Source organism: Charadrius vociferus, unplaced genomic scaffold (genome assembly GCF_000708025.1).
Source record: "Charadrius vociferus isolate BGI_N301 unplaced genomic scaffold, ASM70802v2 scaffold54, whole genome shotgun sequence".
NCBI lineage: Eukaryota > Metazoa > Chordata > Aves > Charadriiformes > Charadriidae > Charadrius > Charadrius vociferus.
Window position 1 is genome coordinate 1,065,013 of NW_009648350.1, and position 20,388 is coordinate 1,085,400.

The 20,388-nt window shown below is 48.0% G+C and overlaps 1 protein-coding gene across 1 annotated transcript in view; it reads right to left on the minus strand.

Annotated features, from left to right (window-relative positions):
- Nucleotides 1–3,689: 3,689 nt before the first annotated feature.
- The window catches only part of SPNS2 (spinster homolog 2 (Drosophila)), an 89,420-nt gene continuing 72,721 nt past the window's right edge, over nucleotides 3,690–20,388 (minus strand). Inside the window, exons 11-13 of the mRNA XM_009885184.1 lie at nucleotides 17,131–17,229; nucleotides 4,338–4,501; nucleotides 3,690–3,756 (exon numbers count right to left, since the gene is read on the minus strand). Coding sequence (XP_009883486.1) covers nucleotides 3,690–3,756; nucleotides 4,338–4,501; nucleotides 17,131–17,229 — 330 coding nt within the window. The remainder of the gene's footprint in view (nucleotides 3,757–4,337; nucleotides 4,502–17,130; nucleotides 17,230–20,388) is intronic.

The window sequence follows — 20,388 nt, forward strand, 5'->3', positions numbered from 1 at the left end:
CGCCGGTATCCGCGATGGAGCGAGGGAGTTAAGAGCGAGGTCACCAGATTTCTGATGCGTTTCTGTAGGGCTCTGCCATGGCGAGATCCTGTGCTTGTACGTACCATCTTCCAGGGGATATCAAAGTATAGCTGAGGTCTCACAAGTTTTCATCAAGCGGGTAAGAGAAATGCAGTACAGAGTGCAGTGGTGTTTGGAAATAAAATATGACTGCTTTAACCCTCCACTGCAGTACTACAGAGCAGGAAAAGAATGGAACAACAATGTAGTCAAGTGAAATCACAGGGGGAATTGTAGTTGAGTGGTTTAAAAGAAGAACTGAAGTATTTATTATTACTAGTGCATAAGAGCTCTTACAGAAACCATTCTTAACCATTTTCTCTCTCTTATCACTTTGGAAGGGTGGGATTAAATTTGTGTTAGAAAAATTGCACCAAAAATGATTGGACTATATTACAGAGTGATGTACTATATCGCGTTCTCTGCTAGTCCTAAATTTACTAAAAGCCTCTTTAAGCTGTCAGACTTCTGAAGCAGTAGGAAAATAGTTATAAAGGAATTGTGATTTTTTTTTAAAAATAGAATTGCTGTATAAAGAACTTTTTCTCATGAGTGTTTTTGTGAGAGGGGCAGCCTTATTGACTGGAATTCCTGTGCTAAAAAAGCGATCTACAAAATATGCCAGGAATTGTGGCAATGATAAAAGTAGCGTAAAAAAAGTCACGAGGCACTGAAAGCCTGGAAATTCTGTTTTTGAAAGGAAGTGTGGTGGAAACTGGAGGAAGCTTTACAGGAAGGAGAGGTTGCTGTCCTGATAGTCTGTCCTGCCTGGAAGAAAAAATTCTCTCTAAGCAAACGCCCAGAGACCAGTACACAAAGGAACAAACAAACGAAAAAATCCCGGCAATAAAACCCTGAACTACTTTTCACAGAAGCATGGAAATCAAAGCCGGGAAAGCTTAATTTCCGTAGGCAGAGCTGCAGAGAGCAGCGTTACACTGCTTTGCTTCCATATTAGTTCCTTAGAGAGGTCTGTGACATCTGCCCTGCGTGCCCTGACCCTACTGGTGATGAATGGGTTTAATCTCTGGCGTGTGACACCAGCGCTCGCGATTCCCGCAGGTTAATTGATTTCTTTTGGCAAAACCCATTTCCAAGTCCCGTTGTCTGAGCAGCATGACTGGCTGCAGAGGGAAAACAAGGCATCTCGAAAAAGAAATCCTCCCGTACCCAGCGAGTAACGGGTAGGGCAGGAGGGAGGACCGGCCGGGCAGAGAGCTGTCCTTGCCAAAGGTGGGCACTGCCAAGTGCAGATGGTCAGTCGGATGGGTGGGAGCTGGACCTCCGATTTGGAGTCAGCATGGAGTTTTTGGCTGTTAATAGCAAAATGCTCTGTTGTCTTTCCTCTCACAGGCAAGTGTGCAGCTAATAACAAACAAATCCTCCCCCATCAATTCTTCCGAGGAGACCACTGAACCTGTCGGCAACGGCAGACGGGATCCGATGGACAGCACAGACAGCGCTGCAGACGGCGGGGAGAGGAGCCCCGCGCCGCCGTTGCCGGCCTTATCCCAGCCTTATCCCAGCCTTATCCCAGACCCCATCTTGCTGGTCAGTAATGTGTCAAACCTGAATTAAGCTGCGCTCTCCAGGAATCCGACTGTAGGACGCCAGGGTATTTTTAACATGGGAGTGGGCATATCCCAGAAACAGGGCGGTAGAAGCCGTTTAGGAGGAATTATTTTGTTAACCGTTATTTATGACAACTGTTCTCTCTCTCTATCTGAGCCAGTTCGGTAGCTGAACAATAAAAAATTCATGAACAAATGGGAATCAGACAGACCAGGAAAGGGACGGATGCTGAAAGAGAGAGCGAGCAACAAAACCAGGGCTGAACCCCAAATATGTTTCTTCAAAAAGTGGCCTGGTAACTGGCTGGGGCGCGGGTATGCTCTGGATGTGAACAGAGCAGAGCCAAATCCGCTCAGGCTGGGCGGCGACAGACAGAAATAACCACTCTAGTGCAGGAGAAAGCAGAGCTGTGGGATGGGACCTCCCCCCTCCAGTAACGCTGCTGCAGAGCTGGTGTTTTGGGGCACTGCAACAGAGCCCCGTTAGATTCCCCCGCGCTGGCACCCGAGCAGAGCCACCAGCCCGCACCCCGCGGGGCCTCCCGAGAAAGCCCTCTTCTGCGACAACCAACTGGGGAGCACAGAGCTGTGCCCGGGGTGAAGGTCCAGGTGGGGCTCGATGTGCAGAGAAAGATGGAAGTGACCCAAAATTCGCCAGTTCCTGAGTGCTGACACCCTCCTTCACCACCTGAGATGCTGTCACGCCACGCCGGCAACACACGCAGGGCAACAGCGTACATCTCCCCACCATAACTGGAAGGGGAATGAGCCCTCTCCCCTCTAAATATACTGAAGACCAATACTGAAGTTCTCCTAGAAAGAGGTGGGGGCCCTCGGTGATGGCCAACACTCAGGCTACACAAGGGGGATTTCAACTGCTGCGTTGTATTACTACCTGATCAAAAAAAGCCGCCCTGAGCACCCAGAAACTTATGTTCATCTTGCCATGTCCCCAGCCTTGCACATACAGCTTCTGCGCAGGAGTGCAGAAACGGGGCTGGAAGGCAGCCAGAGAGCAGTTCCCACCTTCCCGCCTCAAGACCAACCCAGGGAGGCCTTCAGGAACACAGGACAGCTTCCATGTCTCCTCCAAATAATATGCTGTAGGATTTACCTCTTTTTTTCTCTTAGGAAGTTTTTCCTAACATCTAATCTCCGATTTCACTTAAATTTGATTTAAAATGTAATTTAAAGCCCTTATATGCAGATAATAAACCAGGCACACATCAGTCACGTCACATCTCCAAAGCCACCCCGAAGTTCACCTGTGCAGGACTTAACCTTACAAGATACACGACGAGGTCTTGTTTTTTCCATCGTGTTTAAACACCTCATTATAGGGAGAATGTGCTCATTATAGGGAGAATGTGTACGTCTAAAGGCACCAGGAGGCAAAAAACCTTTCCTCTCTCTGGTATTTGTGTGTGTTAGTAAAAGGAACGTGGAACTGCTCCTACAGGGTCCCAGCACCATCTGTGGCACTGCTTCCAAATCTCTCGTGTCCATCTGATATGACAGTATGAGCCAGAAAGTATCACCAAAACCATTCACACACTTACGTCAACCCCCAAACACCTTATTTTCCTTCGAGCTGTACAACATCTAGCGCCAGGGATACCTCAGGGCCCTTCTCTTTAAGGTAGAGCAAGGTCTACCCTGCTCTTCGTGTGCAGAATTCCACGGGCTGTGAACAAGCCTGCACTGTAATTTTTTCACTCTGCATATCTACGTCTGTGTCATTAAGCCGACACAAACCCTTGCGCAGCGAGATTTACAGAGGGAGAGCCCGCTCATGCAACATTCCCGTTGACGCGGACGGCCGACGCAGTGCTGATGGTACAACGGCACGCCTGCGTCGTCACCCTTCACCCAACGCAAACGGCTCTCGCAGCCGAGCCGCGGGAACGATACCTCCTCCTCCCAGCGGGAGAAAGGCAAAAGCAACTTATAGCCAACACCAGACTAGTCACCTGCCCCCATATTCAGCATGACATTATACACAGATACTCTTATTTTTCGACAATTATGAGAAAGAGACTAACCCCAGAAGTTTGTATGTCATGTGGAAGCGTCTTCTGAATTACTGTAGTTGCCAACCGTGAGGTGGTCCGAATCGGTTTCTTTACTGAAAAACAGTAGCTTTTTTTTTACAAGCTGCAATGAGGGACTGGGAAAGACTATCTTTAATACAGCGACCCCTGAGCACGTGTGTCCCCACATTCACAGCTTTCCTCCTCTTGCCTGATGTTCCTGCGTACTGGAGGCAGTGAGCAGGGCATGGGGGGCTGGACGGGACTGCGGGCTCAAAGATGACCACCAAGCTCTGTAGAGTATCTCTCGCTCTTCACCTAGCAGTCCACGTGTTCCAGCACACAGCAACCCCTCACCACAGACGGGCTGGGCTGTGGCGTGCTCACCCAAGGGTAAGAGGGGCCCGTGACCTCAAATACGGTGCTCCCCTCCAGGCCGTATGGCCAACAACTGAGATCCACCAGAGCAGAAGCGTGTAAAGGGTGCCCAGCCAGCATGACCCACACCCCGGTGCTTCGTGCAGCCTCATGCATTCCGCTGAGCTCAGGTTCTTAACACACAACCCGACGTCCTTGACCTGGGATGGACCAAGGCCAGGGAAAGGGTACAAGCATAACGTTCACGAGAGGAAACAGGCTGCGGTACCTCCCCATTTGCAATCGCCAGGTTACTCACTGTTGTTCAGCTTTGGCTCGGTCACTTAGGAAGAAGAGGGCTGTGGCCAGGAAGAACATCCCTCCTAGGACAACGACAAACGGGCAGAGCATGAGTGCGTACCCCAAGCTGAGGAACTCCCAGACTGGGGACTCCTTTGTGCTTTGTCGTATTAGGTCTGAGATCTAGGAGAGAAGGGCAAAAAATAAAACAGTTAGTCGCTTAGGTGAAAAAGAGACACAGTAATGGTGAAGGGAACACGATTCTCTCAACAACTGCCTACCAAACACATGCAAGAAGTTTAAAATGGAACAGTGTGTTCATAAGGGCTGAAGGTTTCACGCACGCTTCAGCCGTCCACATGCCACCCTGGAGCTGGGGCACCTTATGCTGCGAGCAGCTCAGCAGGGGTCCTCCTCTACCTCTCACGCTCTTCTGTCCTGATCTGTCATTCTTCCCACAGCCCTCTCCATCTCCTCCCTGGCTGCTTCAGTGACTGCGTCCGTGGGTGTCTACCCTTGCTGTACTGGCCCAACCTCCTGGGCGCCGGCAGGGCCACACTGGCATTGCTCGGTGGGTGAGGGAGTGATCAGTCTTAGAATCATAGAATGGTTTAGGTTGGAAGGGACCCTGGAGATCATCTAGTTCCACCCCCTGCCCTGGGCAGGGACAATTCCCACCAGCCCAGGTTGCTCCAAGCCCCGTCCAACCTGGCCTTGAACACCTCCAGGGATGGGGCAGCCACAGCTTCTCAGGGCAACCTGCCCCAGGGGATCACCACCCTCACACTCAACAATTTCTTCCTAATATCTAATCTAAATCTCCCCTCTTCCAGTTTGAAGACATTCCCCCTTGTCCTATCACTACACACCCTTGTAAAAAGTCCCTCCCCAGCTCTCCTGTAGCCCCCTTAGGGACTGGAAGGGGCTTTAAGGTCTCCCTGGAGCCTTTCTGTTCTCTCAGCCTGTGCTCACAGCAGAGGTGCTCCAGCCCTCGCAGCATCTTTGTGGCCCTCCTCTGGGCCTCCAACAGGTCCGTGTCTTTCTTACATTGGGGGCTGCAGAGCCCCCAATGAGTGGGGTCTCATCAGAGTAGAGGGGAAGAATCACCTCCCTTTGATCAAGTCCTGCTTACTCCTACACCTTTCCTACCTTTCCGCAAAAGCAGGTATTAAATTCCATTTCTGTGTATTGCGTGGGAACGGGGACATTTTTTTCACGGAACAAAAAAAGCAGAGATCCCATCTGATTTTCAGAAACAGAACTCGAACCTGGGGTTTTTATCCCCATGTCCGAGGTATGGGCCTCATTCCCTCTTCTAACCTCCTGGGCTTGCTGCACTTCGAAGCGTAGCTGTGTGCAGGACCTGACGCTGCCCCTCAGGCTCAGACACGGTCTGCCGCATGTGCTCACCCCGAAGGACCTGTGCTCACCCCGAAGGACCACACACCACCGAGTTAATGGGCTAAGCCAACCTGCATCTTCCAACAGCCAAAAAGCATAATTATATGAAAGCAAACACAAGTTTGCGCTCAGAGGGAGGAGCAGTGAGATGCAACGGCAGTATTTAGTTCATTAGGAAAAGCTTTTGCTAAAACTCAGCAATATTTAATGACCGTCTGTAGCTAAAACAATCGCATTTTAATATTTACTGTCCAGTAAACAACTTTACTCTCCATAAATCCAACAGAGCAGTAGGGGTGAGGCTCAAGGCATTGGGTATTTGAATGTCCAGCTCTGTTTTTATCTGTGACATTTCGGTGAGGCAGAAACACTAGTTTATACCAAAAGACTGCAGGGAATTTGCAACAGAATCCCGCTGCACGCACACGCAGACGGGTTCCAGAAATAGTCGAAGCTTGTGCAGCAACTTCTAAACTGCTGCATCACTGCTAATGAAAGAGGTGGCGTCAGACACAAGCGACACGCAAAATCTGACGTTTGAGGCTTAAATCCTGACCATCAAGCGAGGACATGTCACACGCCGGAGGAACAACTGGTTCCCGGCCCCGCAGCCAGCTGCGGTGACATGGAAGGTAAGCGCCTGCGAAGGGATGCCTCAGCAGAGGCCAAGCACAGCAGGAGGGGACAGAAGGATGACACTCGCGGGGACCCAGGTGAAGAGGTCGCAGAGCGTGCGTTAGCAGGGAGACTCTGGAGCGTTGGTGGTCTCGGTGCCTTCATGTCCATCTCACAGCTCAGCCCGGCTCCCGCTGGAGCGAAGGAAAGGAGCGGCTGGAGGTGCAACCACTGCACACGGAAGAGCAGAAGACCGACCGCCTTTCTGCGGGGAGCGTTCTCAAGTAGAGAGGAGTGAATAAACACGGGAAGAGTGTATCTACAGAAAGAATTTGAAGGTTTTTAACCAGACTTCTCTGTTTCGTTCCCTGCCCTAGAAAGGAGGGGGAGAAACTTTCAGTGCTTGGGGTATCTCTAAGGAAGCGTTCCTGTCCTCTCAACGAGAGCTTTATTCAGCGTGTAACACATACAAGGCAAAACAAGAGTGGTATGAACAAGTCTCATGTGAGAAGTTATGGTTAAAAAAAAGTCCTTAGACGAAAGGCAAATAACAGTGGCTATTAGTCTGAGCGACTTATTAAAAAATAGCAACAAGACTCGAATGTGAAAAGAATGCACCCACAGGAAATGAGCAGAGCGCACACAGCACCCACAAGACAGGGACGTCGGCTGGTAATTTATTCCCTCTTGTATCCAGACACCTTAATGCCCAACATTTCCCTTACTCGTCATTATGAACCAAAATCTGGCATTGAAGCAGCCCCTCTGTGTGCAACAGCCAGAATTTAGGCTATTCTGAAACAGAAATTTAGAAATTTTTTCATTTTTTTGGGAATGGATACAATTATCCTCCAAAAGGACCAGACAATAAATCACTCGACAAACTGATATCATAAATCAGCAGCAGAGGATGAAAAGCCAGCTCCTGATTGCTTTCTCTTATGGATGACGTGACATTCTAAGCTAAAACCAGCTTTGAAAATGTAAAGTCTCCAACAAACAGAACTCCCAATGCAGCTTGTCCCGCACCCTCCTTTCTAAGGCATCGCGTTGACCTTTTATACCAACGAATCACGTTAATATTGAATCTGCTGCCTTCTTCATTTTTAACCCAACATCTCGTGTAAGTGCCTGTTTTAGAGAAAGCAGTGTTTCCTCCCATCCGAGGTAGAACTCTTCCCACCAAACCAGCGGGGCTTTCTCATCTGGGTTTCACATAATCCCCCCAGCCACGTCTGCGTCTCTTAACTCGAGAACTTTATCAGGGCCCACATATATGTTTTTGCTGTTAACTTACAGTCAGCGCTCCCTGTTGTTTTCTTCCGCTCAGTTACGAGCCACCTGCTAAGGCTGGAACTTTGGCATCTCCTCTCAAGAGGACACAGGACATAATTACAGACTTGGGCTCCAAAAACGACACGCTGTCTGCCAAATGGTTTGCTCTGTACTGCCAATTTTTGGCTTTCCAGATTCCTTGCAATGACAGCATCCCGAGTTGTTTAACTGTGATTTGGCAAGACCCGATCTAGCCTCATATTCGGTGCCTTCTCTCTATCGCAAGTAATAAAAAGTGCCAGTTTTTCGGCATGGAGTCAGGTGTGGGATTCCTTTCTTTGTTCTGCCAATTGGTGGGTGGCAAAAAACTTCAAAACATTTACCCAAAAACTTGGGGGTGGAAAATCAATAAGGAAGTCCTGCTGCTGCTTTGCAGTCTAATCAGAAGTCTTCGATAACATCCTAACTATGAAAGTTCACGTCGTCTTTTCCCTTGCCATGTAACACAGATGTCAGACCAAAAGGAATGACTTTGCTAAATAAACTTCAGCTCATGGCATTTTTACGGCAGGATACAAAGGGCGCGTGTTCAGCCCGTGGCAGCCAACTGGATGGCGTCCAGCTAGAGAGAACGCCCGCTTCAGCTGCAGTGGGCATGATCCAAAATCCCCCAAATCTCTGACTGTCTCTCAATCTGAGTGCAGAAGACAATGAAGGAAAAAAGGGAAACTTCATTACCTTCCTCGGGAAGCGCGTGCTGTGTTTTCGGGAACACCGGACGGGCTATTGATGTAATAAAAGCTCAGGTGGGCTGAAGCCCGAGGAACAGGTTTGCTTCTGTGTTACTGCCCCTCCTGAACAGCACGGGCGGATAAATTAAACTGATTTACTAATTAGACAACGTAATGGTAACAACATCTTTGAAATCATCATTTCATCTCCCCTGTCTCATCGCTGAGTCACACATCTCAATTCCTCTACAACTGCTTCATTTTTCTAAATTTCTGACATTGCCTCTTGGGCACAGATCTTGCTACATAAAGGGATATTTCCACTGCAGTATCTGGCACAAATACCCGATTTTCATTATCACCGATGAGATACAAGCCCGGTTCTCCCTGGCTCCTCTCTTCAGCACAGTTCCCTAACACAGCGCTCCCTGTAACCCCACAATACCACCCCAGTTGTTTGGGTTCACCCACTCCAAATTCAGAGATGCATGTGAAAGATTTCTTTGATTTTTTTTTTTTTTAAATCTAATATGAATGCAAATGAGGACTAGAAAACAAAAATAAGGGATTTTATAAAGTAAACAATTTGCTGGACCTGTGGGGGAGCACCAACATTTATACTGTGCTAAATGGCATGAGAAACACATTATAAAAAGAGGAAGTAAAGGCAACCATTTTATGATATTCATTCTGAAAGCCACAGAAAGGTAAAAACAATTATATTAGAAAAGTTATTTCCATTTCAACATTGGCATGTTTGGATGTTTGAGGTGGGAAAAAAAAAAAAAAAAGCCAAACGCCGTTAATCTTAATTGTGTTCTTTTGGGATCGCAAAGCAATTTAATACTTGGCTGGTGACGATATCGGCACCCTGCATTTGCGCGTGGTACCCGAGCCTGCCCCAGCAGGACCCGCAGCACTGCCCGTGGCCCGATCAGCGGTTTCTGCCCTCCTGCCCCCTCCCGGGATTAGCACGCTGCCGTCGATAAGCGGTGCCTCCTTGAAACGGCTGCAGGGAACGAAAAGACTCGATCAAGGCTTCCGCTGCCAATGCCAGCAAACGGACTTTGTACGTCTCTTGGCATCAGAGCAACATTTGCCTCCGGACAATCTTTGCCCCGGTTAACAGGAGAGGGTTGGAAGTCTATTTTCTTCATGTCATGAGCTGCCTTTCTCTCCAGCTCCGGTCTGCCCATGGGTTTTATAAGTTGACACTGGACTTTCTCCTGTCCCAGCAAGGAGATGTCTTGGGGCAACCGTGGGGACCGTGGAATGGAGGAACACAGCTCAGGTGACAGGGCACAGGTACCTAAACGTGATGGACCGTGGTTTGGAAGCACACCCTTTAGCAGCATCCCTGTCCAAAGGGAAGAGGCCAGGACACTCATGTCTCCTCGCAGCACAGGTCCCTTCCCCGGTGGTACGTCCCAGGAGGAGGAAACCATTCCCCCACGTTGCAGGAATCGGGTATCTCGTTCCAAAAGGTTCTCAGCACCACGGGAACTCTGTGTCCGTACTGGGAGTTCTCAGGGTCCTTGGCAGCTCAGAAAGGAGCCGCTCACTTAAATGAGATTTTTAGCGCACTGAAAAGCAGTGACAGAGCAGATGGGGCAGAGCTTGAAATCTTTGAGTGAAACAACAACCAGCTCTGGATTTTGGGGCTTCCTTTAACGAGATATTTTTACATACTTTAAACATCCGTTTATCAAAAATACCGAGAACTTGCACTTCTAACCAAAGTCACGGGAAATGACAAGTGCACGGCAGCTCTGCAAAAAACCAGACCAGGCTGTGAACCCTCGGCAAAGAGCGTTTTATGTATGGGAAGTCTTTTGGGTTTTTTAGGGCAGATTTAAATCATGTCCGTTGCTGAGTCATCAGAAGCGGGAAGCTTGTTAGCTCGTTGCAACGAGGAGATAAATCCTGTGTGGATTGGTCTCCAGGTGCTTCATTCTCCCCTTTTTTTTTTGCAGCTGACAGCCATGTCGAAGATTTGGCCTTTCCCTGCACTATGACTACGGCTTTTAACTACTCAGCTCAGGCAGGACCAGAGAAATCCTCAACTTAAAATTGCTGCTTGAAGAAACAGATAACGAAGATGAGGGGCTGGGGGCTCTCTTCCTGGCACCATTTCCCGGGCACACCTACATCGCATGTTGGACTGTGAGGGTTCAGTCCCATTTTATCCACCACAACCTGGGCCATATCCACGCGTGAAGGTGGGGGAAGATCTCTAGAGGAGGAGAGATACCCTTAGGGCTGCAGAACACCAGTTAAGCAGCTGGCATAGGGTAAAAAAACAAAGAATAACAAAAAACCATGAACATATATCACATTTCATCTACAGTCTCCATCAGGTGATGGAAGATGCTGCCTGTACACAGTCATATATACTATAAATATTAGAACACATAACATATTGCAAAAGACAACAAGACAGAGACCTCTGTTCCATCCTTAATCCCACAACAGCAGTGGAATGGCTCCTGATAGTCGGTAAAACGGAGAGTGATGCTCGGAGAACAATTTGCACATTTTTGTTACAGGATACATTTGTCTTTTTGAACTAAAGTTCATCTCGTTCATCTTGCCCCGTGCTTTGGCAGAGGAGCCAGTCCTACGTAATCACCAGCAGGCACGGCATGGGCCGTATTTGAGGACCGGCCACACGGGTCAGACAGGGACAAAAAGCCCAGACTGCGGCATCACATCACAACGATCCACTTTACTCCACTGCCCTGCCTTTAAGTCCGACAGCAGCGGATTTGCGCCCCGACGGGCTGTGGCCTGTTCTAACCTAGCAAACGAAACCGGGAAAAAACATTAGTCCAGACTAAGCATGTCCACGGATTTACTCTGAAGCGGCCACAGCATTTTAAACCATAAAATATGAATTTTACACCATAATCATAGAATCATAGAATGGTTTAGGTTGGAAAGGACCTTGAAGATCATCGAGTTCCAACCCCCTGCCATAGAAAGGGACATCTCCCACCAGCCCAGGTTGCCCAAGGCCACGTCCAGCCTTGCATGAATTCCGCTTCCTCGGGCAGGCCACTCTTTACATATAGAAGTACTTCCTATACAGATATATTTGCTCCCATGGGTAAATGCCTTTGAAAGCAAATCAGCAAAAAGGCTGTCTCGAATTGGGACAAGAAGGCTGTGAAATCTACACCTCCAATTATAACTCTCATTAAAAAAGTATCTTAATTGCTTCATTTACTACAATTTTCCTTGAGTTGCCCCTAATCAAATGCTGATCTGCCTTCCCTGATACTCTGCACCAGTGATAATTAACACTGTTCTGCGAACTACTTGCTAAAGGAAGGTCATTAGCATTCTTGCTATTTAAGTAGCTCATTAGATCTAGTTTATCAACCTACTCGTGTAAGAAAGTCGGGGAAGGGAGAAAAGTGAAGGGTGACAAGTGATAGGCTTATTCTTCAATTTTTTCCAGGCAATAGGAGCTGCACAAAACTGCCTCAAAACAGCTCAGATTTGCTTGCAAATAATTACAAAGTCATAGAATCGTTTTGGTTGGAAGAGACCTTTAAGATCATGGAGTCCAACTGTTAACCCAGCACTGCCAAGGTACCACTAAACCGTGTCCCTCAGCACCACATCTCCACGTCTTTTAAACACCCCTTTTTCTAAAGGAGACTGTTGGAGGAGAAGACGCCTGCGCAGACATCTGACCTCTGCCGCCGGGCGAAGCAGCACGGCCGGGCACCGCCGACCGGCACCGCCTCTGGTGCCCGGGTCTGCCAAGAGGAGGCCATCAGAGACCCAGCAACGCAGGGAGTGCTGCCATTCGCAGAACTAGGGGTGGACAGATGGGGGGAGCTTTTGCAGGACCTGCAGCACGCAGAGCAGGCATCGGGGTCCCCCCTGTCACAGAGCCTGGCTGCCAGACTGGGGCACGCTGTCCTGACGCTGCTTGGCCGGAGCGGCTGGAATCAGAGAATCGTCTAGGTTGGAAGGGACCTTTAAGATCATCGAGTCCAACCATTAACCACGGAGGTTGTGTCCCTCAGGTAGGTTGAAGACGCGGCAGCCCAGGAGGTCAGGACAGGTGGGTACCACCACCATCGGAGTACAGGGAGTAGCTTTTCGTCCATCAGCAGGTGCTGGTGGAGGAGAGCGGATGTCTGGCACTTTAAAAGACCATCTCAGATGTTGATGTTGCCAAGTGACAAGCAGATACCGACATGTTTCAATCCCTAGACCTGAGGGATGGTGGCACAGGGGAGATGAGAAAGAATTTAATAAAGCAGGAAGCAAAGGAGAGCCAAGAGCACCAGGACAGCGTGTGCCCACAACAGCAATTCCCCCGGCACGCGTGGAGAACACAAAGCCTGCAGTGGGTGCCCGTGTCCCGTCACAGCCGGGGCCAGAAGCACGGCAAGGACGGAAGAGGAAAGCACTGCTGCGCTCAGATAGGAAGCAAAGGACCGAGCTGGGGGAAGGAAAGAGAAAGTACCAAAGCACAGCCTCGAAAGAAAAAAATGACTGCCTGTAGTTGGCGTTCCTGAAGCAAGAGTACGCCAGCGAGTGGAGGAAGACGGTGTTTGTGTGAAGGAATACTGCAAACCCCGAGCAGGGAAGACAGGTTCATGCACACACGTGCACAGATGAACACATAAGCGCAGACTCACTGGCACTTCTTACAGTTATTTAAATTTATATAAAAAGATATAACCAGCATTAATAATAGAAAGAGCTGGAGTTATGGTGCAGCCTGAGAAGTGTTAACTGTATTTCACGTTCCGCTGCTGGCTACCTCCACTCAGCTCTTCTGAGTTTGAAATGCTGTCAAGGTATTCGGGCAGGGGAAGAGCAGTTAGAAGACCTCTATTTGATACTCAACATGAGTTGTGGGATTTGGGGTATTTCTCTTAACTGTTCTGTGCTTTAGCAACCCTGTCTGCATAGCGGCACCTTTCAAAGACGGAAAAGGACTGGAGATATTTGCATGTAATGCACTGAACAGGTGAAATGTCTCACTGACTACCTCGAGAATAAAGCATGGCATTATACTCCCAAGCTGTTAAACAGGAATTATTTAAACTCTGCAGGTGATCACAAAGATCCTGAAAAAGATACAGTTATCTAGGAATAAAAACTGTCTCACCTCGTGAAATACTGCAGCAATGCCTATTCTTATTTGTGAATGAATAGGCAGCGCTGATTTATAGTAATTGATCTCAGTGCTTGGCAGGTAGTAAAACCTTACGCAAATTACAGCTGCCACCCTAAAACTGCATTTGCGTAACTTCTTTGTAAGTCAGGCTTAAGCCTTTTTACCATAATAATAAAAGTTGTCAATATTTAAAAAGACATGAAAAATAACCATGCAGACACGTTTCCTTCCACTTAGCTTTTCAACACCGACATATATTTGGTGCTTTGGGTGACTGTAAGGAACGGCACCACAAGGTTTGGAACTGGGGGAGATGACAGAAAAATCGGAGTCTGACCTTCAACTCTTACGGCACACCACAGAGCAAGGGAGCGATGGCACGCGTGAGGCTGCAGCTGTTAAGTACCTTCTACGTTCCCCATGAGGATTCTAAGATCAATACAACATTTATTGGGATCCAGCGAACAGGGACAACTGCCTGTGACAGCTTAGTCCTACAAGGACATGGGTATCTGCTCCTTTATTAAGAGCACTGCCAGAGGGAATCTCACTATGAACTCACCCAAACTATGTAAGATTCCAGCCATATTAGATGAAAACACTGCTCATTTAGCGAGGGAGCTTTAGGTAGATTTTGTAAGCGGTCAGAAGAAAAGGCGGATCTTCAGGATCTCAGATGAGCCCTTGAACGCTCAGGAGGCCGTGTTCCACCGATTCCGAGCACGCCCGGCACTGCAGTGCCGTTGATTTGCCCTGTCTCCTGCCTCTCTCTCTCAAGACCTACACCCTGCCCTTGGTCTGCTTCGTGGCACCTCTGGAGTAACAGCAGGGTGAGTTGAAGTCCTCAGGCTGGGGATTCCCAGAAGAACTATGGGAACTATTGGGCTCCCAAATTTCCCTTAAAGCCGACAGGAGTAGGTTGCTTCGCTCCCAGACTGCCTTGAAAATCCTAGCCATAATCCCAGCCGCTTCTGTAACCTGCCCCAGTGAGATTCCAGTCCTGCACGAAGGTCTCCATCCTACACCGCAGCTGGACAATTCCAACGACAAACACCTTCAACAATCAAGTTGATCGCCTCTCTTAGCTCTGGTGGAGAAATCGGCTGTTTATCCTTTCGCTCTAGATAGTATTTGTCTTTCTGTGTCCTGCGAAAGCTGCAGTTGGCCTTTCAGCCATCGTAGCACAGGGAGCGGGAGTCAGCCCGAGGCTACAGAAATAGGTGCTGGTGCCTTCCGTGACACGAGTGCCTCACGCCTGCTCTCCTGCCACAGAGCCTTGTACTCCAGTAGTCTCCTCCCAAATGAAAACTGCCCAACAAGTACAGCATTAGAAGAGAGTAATTCAAAATCATAATTAATATCTTCCCAGTCTAAAGAAAGCCTAAGGCAGCTATTAAATTGGGGTTAAGCATATTTCAGGCAGGCATCCTTAAGTAACTCACAACTTGCTTGATCTCTGAATACCAGAAGGGCAGGGCGCATTATTTTCTCCAACCAAAGTCCTTTTTTAAAAAAATCTGTGACACTAAAGAGCCCTGGGCAACTTTCAAGATTAATTGCAATCATTCCGGGTCCTCGCCATTCCTCCCGGACATCCCTCTTACGTAAGAAAAAGAGCGAACGTGCAGCGGAGTCGCCTGAGACAGCCTCGCCGGCATCTCAGACCCTGCTGATGCTGTCTCAGCGCCGGCGTTCAGAGCAGGCTGGGCTGCTGATTTCCTTCTCCTTCTCCACATTCCCCATGTCACCCGCTCCGCACAAAGCAGTCTCTTCCACTCATTCCTTTGTTCTTGCCAGATAATTTCTAAAATAAGATCATTTCTCCCTAGGTGCCTAGAACATTGAAGAAAATATAGAGTAAGCCAAATTGTACATATTTATTCTCTTGAGATATTTCTCATTTCTTTGGTCCGTTCAGCCTTCTCTGTATCTGTCTCTTCATGTATACTTCAGAGGGCTACGGAGCAACTACATCATTTTTGGGACCTTGCATTCAAGAGTAAATATTTATGTATATATAAATATATGTATACAAAATTAAATATATATAAATAAATATGTACAGATACACACACCAGTGTCTATGGGATGAATAGATGAGAAATGACAGTTTGAAAAAAGAAAAAGCCCACAGCACCCAGCAGCTGTGTCACACACACAGCAGTACTAAGCTGGAAGAGCACATCAAAGTTCTGTTCCTCAGGTGATGGGACTAGTGAAGATCCCAGTCACATCAGTGGAAAACTGTAGCACCTTCAACATAACACCAGCAGTGCCACTTAGGGCTTTACATGGAAGCTACTATATTTTATAAATGGCGATCTGTGTTCTCTGAAACTCAGTACGTCAAAATCCACAGAAGGGTGCAAGGGAAAGAAATTACCCCAGTATATCTAGATTTATTTTCCTCATTAAATTTCCCAGGCCTTATATTTTCAACAGTGAATGTTCTCTGATTGCCAGCTTTTGGGGCAGGGTCTTGTTCTGCTCTGCACTAGGATAATGGTGGCGTGATAAAGGGACATCTCCAGTCAGACCAAGGCCAACAACTGCAGCAGTAATAGAAAGGAATACTGCTAATAAAATAACAAAACATACACACCAGAAAGGAATCACAGAATGGTTTAGGTTGGAAGGGACCTTGAAGATAACCTCATTCCAACCCCCCTGCCCTGGGCAGGGCCACCTCCCACCAGCCCAGGTTGCTCCAAGCCCCGTCCAACCTGGCCCTGAACACCTCCAGGGATGGGGCAGCCACAGCTTCTTGGGGCAACCTGCCCCAGGGGCTCACCGCCCTCAGAGGAGAGAATTTCTTCCTGATATCTAAGCTAAATCTCCCCTCTTCCAGTTCGAAGCCATTCCCTCTCGTCCTATCACTCCACGCCCTTGTAAAAAGTCCCTCCCCAGCTCTCCTGTAGCCCCTTTAGGGACTGGAAGGGGCTCTAAGGTCTCTCTGACGCCTTCTCTTCTCCAGGCTGAACAACCCCAACTCTCTCAGCCTGTCCTCACAGGAGAGGTGCCCCAGCCCTCGGATCATCTTTGCGGCCCTCCTGTGACCCACTCCAACAGGTCCATGTCTTTCCTATCTTGGGGGCTCCAGAGCTGGATGCAGTACTCCAGGTGGGGTCTCACCAGAGAATACTAATAAAAAACCCAAAACATACACACCCATCATGCCATGGATTTTGCACCATCATTTGTTATCATACAAAGCAGGTTCAAAAGATGAGCAGGTCAGAACAGCTGCCTGTTGCTACCCATAAACAGGTATTTGGCTTACGAGACCAGATTAACGGTGAAAGGCACACACACAAGACTTCTAATCTAATTTCTAATGAACCTATGTCCACATCACAGAAGCAACCACTCTCCCTTTACAGAACTCTCCATAAGCTTCTCAAATGCCCTAGGCTAAATAATTTAGAAGCTCACTTCTCTGCCCAAGTGGTCCTTCCAGGTTTGGACTGCAGCCCACGGGTAACACGAGCATGTAAAAAAACTGCATTGCACCGCACCGCTTCCCATTCCGCTGATAAATACCGGCCGCCTTCCCTAGCATGGCTTAACTTGGCATTTTAGATAAGCAGTTAGTAAACAAAAACAAACACAGGCACAAACCCCTGCCAAAACCTGCTGTGAGCACTTACAAATCCAATCAGATAAGGACTGCCAGCATCTCCCAGGAGGTGTGAAGTGAAACTCTGCAAGGCCACGGCGGTTGCACGGCGTGTTGGAATGACCACGTACTGCAAAGAAGAAGGGGAAAGAAAAAAAAAAATACATAAGGAGACTGAACTAAAGAACCCGTCCAGCTGTCTTGCATCGCTCAGTTTATGCCCAGGTCAGGGCGAAGTAAAGAAGGTGCCCCAGCCGTCGGTGGCAGACACAGCCACTCTCCAGCCCACGGGTGGCTCAAGCAACTGGGGAGCTCTGGTGCCCTTCCCGGCTTTCCAGTGCTCCCGATGGCAGGTGTGGAGGGAGGTGTTCCTCTCAGCAGCACTGAATACCTGAGTTTGACTAAAAACTTCCCCCCCGAGACACTGCTCTTGATCCTCAGCCTGTGTTTCGCTTGGCTGAAGGGGAGAGCGAAGTCGGAGGTTGCCTGCAGCACACAGCTCGCTCAGCACCACCGGCCTTCAAACAAGGGCTTGGCTGTCACCTGGGGTACCGTGGGTTTTCCACAATAAACATATCATTTTGTTTCCTAAACCGTAAGCAATTCACAGTAGTATGAAAGGTCACGCGTCCTCCCCTCCCACTCCATCTCCAGCAACTTTACTTTTTTGTCAAAAATTTGCCATTCCACTTGTGAAACGTAACAAAGACAGATTAGGAAATTTTCCACAGCCAAGATATTGTAGTTTGGTCTCCACTCCCCTCATAGGACACTACACCCTCAGCCAGGTCATGCTGAATCACTTTGACTACACAGGATCAGTAGAAAACACAAATCATTCCCCCGTTCAGGGACCAGAGCTCAGAGAAAACAGAGCCCTAACCATGGAAGGGAATGAAAGATTAAAAAAGAAAAAAAACCAACAAATCCCCATCCTGTGGAATGACCTAAATTTTATGACACACATTTAGGAGCAGAAAAAAAGTAATTGTTTCCTGCATAAAACTTGTGAAAGAAGCTGGCGAAGAACATCTGCTTCAAGTCCACACAGCCTGGTTTAGCAATTGACCCTGTCTTGATTTAAAGGCTGTAAGTAATGAAGAATTCAATAGGTCTCTAAATCCAAGTGAGCTTTGTTTCCACTTCTAAGCACTGAATCCCATTCTGCCTTTTTCTGTTTCTCTGACGCGCTATCTACCCTGCCAGAAGTGACTCCCTCCTTTCGCCGGTTGTAGACCCCGATCCCGTTTACTTCTCCCCTTCCTCGCTGATGGCCTTTGGCCTTTCCCTAGCAGGGATGCCTTCCCAGGCACCAACTCATTCTTGCGATCCTTTCCCGAAGCCATTTGTTAATTAAATGTGACATTTCCGGACTGGCGTATCCCCAGCTAGAGACACACAGCGATGAATTTACCTTAACTGACTGAGAACTCTTTGCTCAACAGCGCCGTATCCCAGGGCACGGGAGCTGAAGCGCTGTTTCAGGGCTTTGACTCTGCCCCTTAGGACAGGGGAGCTGCGCGGTCCACAGTGGGAAGAGTTAGCCATTAAAAAAGGAAAGAAAAGAAAAAGCACTGAGATGATCCACGCTAGAAGAGAACTGATGCCTATTTAGAATGACCACAGCACTCCAAGCAGAGACAATTAGGAACGAGGGGTAAAATTAGATTAAATGCTTTTCCTTAGGGTTTTAACATGTGCTTTGAGAATGACCTGCCAGTTCTTTCATTACTGGTTTGACGAAGCCGCAAATGCACACTGCTAATGCACTTTGATGCCACATATTAATCGGGTACCCCGTTAAACTCCTGTTGTGCAACAGAAGAGCAAAAGATGATCAGATCCACAGCAGCCACCTGGCAGACCCCGTCCTCCTTTTGCATCCAGGAGCTCAAAACAAGACTTGAAGGCTCACAGAAATCCCAAGAGGGAAATAAGGTCTAGACTTTATTAGAGACGGAAATGTACTGAAGGTCACACTGCGAAACAGTAGGAGAGCCACGGAATTCATTACCATTCCCCAAAGATGCGGGGTAATGGGGGCAACCTGGATACATTAGACAGAGTAAAAGAAAAATAAAAAGAGTTATTGTTCTTCTTCCCACCTGGCCCCAGTTCACACAGGTGCAACGGAGAAGCATTCTGCTCGAGAAATGAGCATCTGAGAAGATAAAGTGAAATTCCACCTAATTTAAGAGTCCAGAGTTGTGCAGGTCTGTGAAACAGGGAATTTTAAACTTACGTTAAAATATCTTTCTTTCTATAAAGTTTATGTTAATAAATCTGGAGCAGAAAGCCTGCCTGGCTCTACATTCTATCTATCTTCTTAGCAAAATGACAAAGGAAATGGCAAATTTATTCAAAACTTACCATTTTCAGGGAGTGGCAGTGAATTGGTGCCAGTTGGGGGAAGACGTTGGAATGATACCTCCATCATATGTGTGTGCGCATAGATATATTTATACACACAAATACGCACACACGCATACTATACGTGATTTTGCATGTATATCTGTATTATGCATACAGGCAGTTTTGCAAGTAGCAATACAATTTCCAGCCAGTTTTCAGCTTGCCTAGCTGAGGAAGTCTGGCACTATAAAGTGCCAAAACTTAGTAAATTTAGTCTGAAATTCAAGTGACAACCACCCCACCACCACCCCTCCCCCAAACCAAAATCCCAACATGCGGCAAGCAAATGAACATGAGAATTTTTTCCTTCTGCTGTAAAAAAAAAATATTGGAAAGAAAAAAAAGGCTTAAAGCAGCATAAAACACCAAAACCCCCTCCACCCCATCCCTGCTTAACAAGCATTTCACTCCGATGGAGAGGAAGCAGTTGGTAGCACACATTATCTACAGCAGTAGAAGACAGCAGTAAATTACAGCTCTAAATGGGCATTTTGATACTAAAATAGACCTAAATTCAAACCATACATGGCCTGGTTTGAGCATCCCGCAGAACCTGGAGGTGGGAGAGCCGCAGCGGCCGAGGCAGAAGCCCGTGGGATCGTCCTGGCTCATGTCCGACTCCAGGTTCGGCAGCCGGCAGCACAGGGGATGGGCTGGGAGGCTGACCAAGCAGCTTTGGCAAACCTCTTCTCTTTAAATAGAGGTTCCGAAAGGCCATGGTTTACTGCTGACATCCCCTTCTGGGGTGAAACCAGCCGGATGAGTTGGTCTGAAGTAAGTTAAGCAGGAAAGCCAAGGAAAGATCACCCTGTTCCCAGTAAAAGGCCACGTGCCAAAGAGGTAAGTCCTGGTGTCTATGTCTGATCTTTGATAGAAA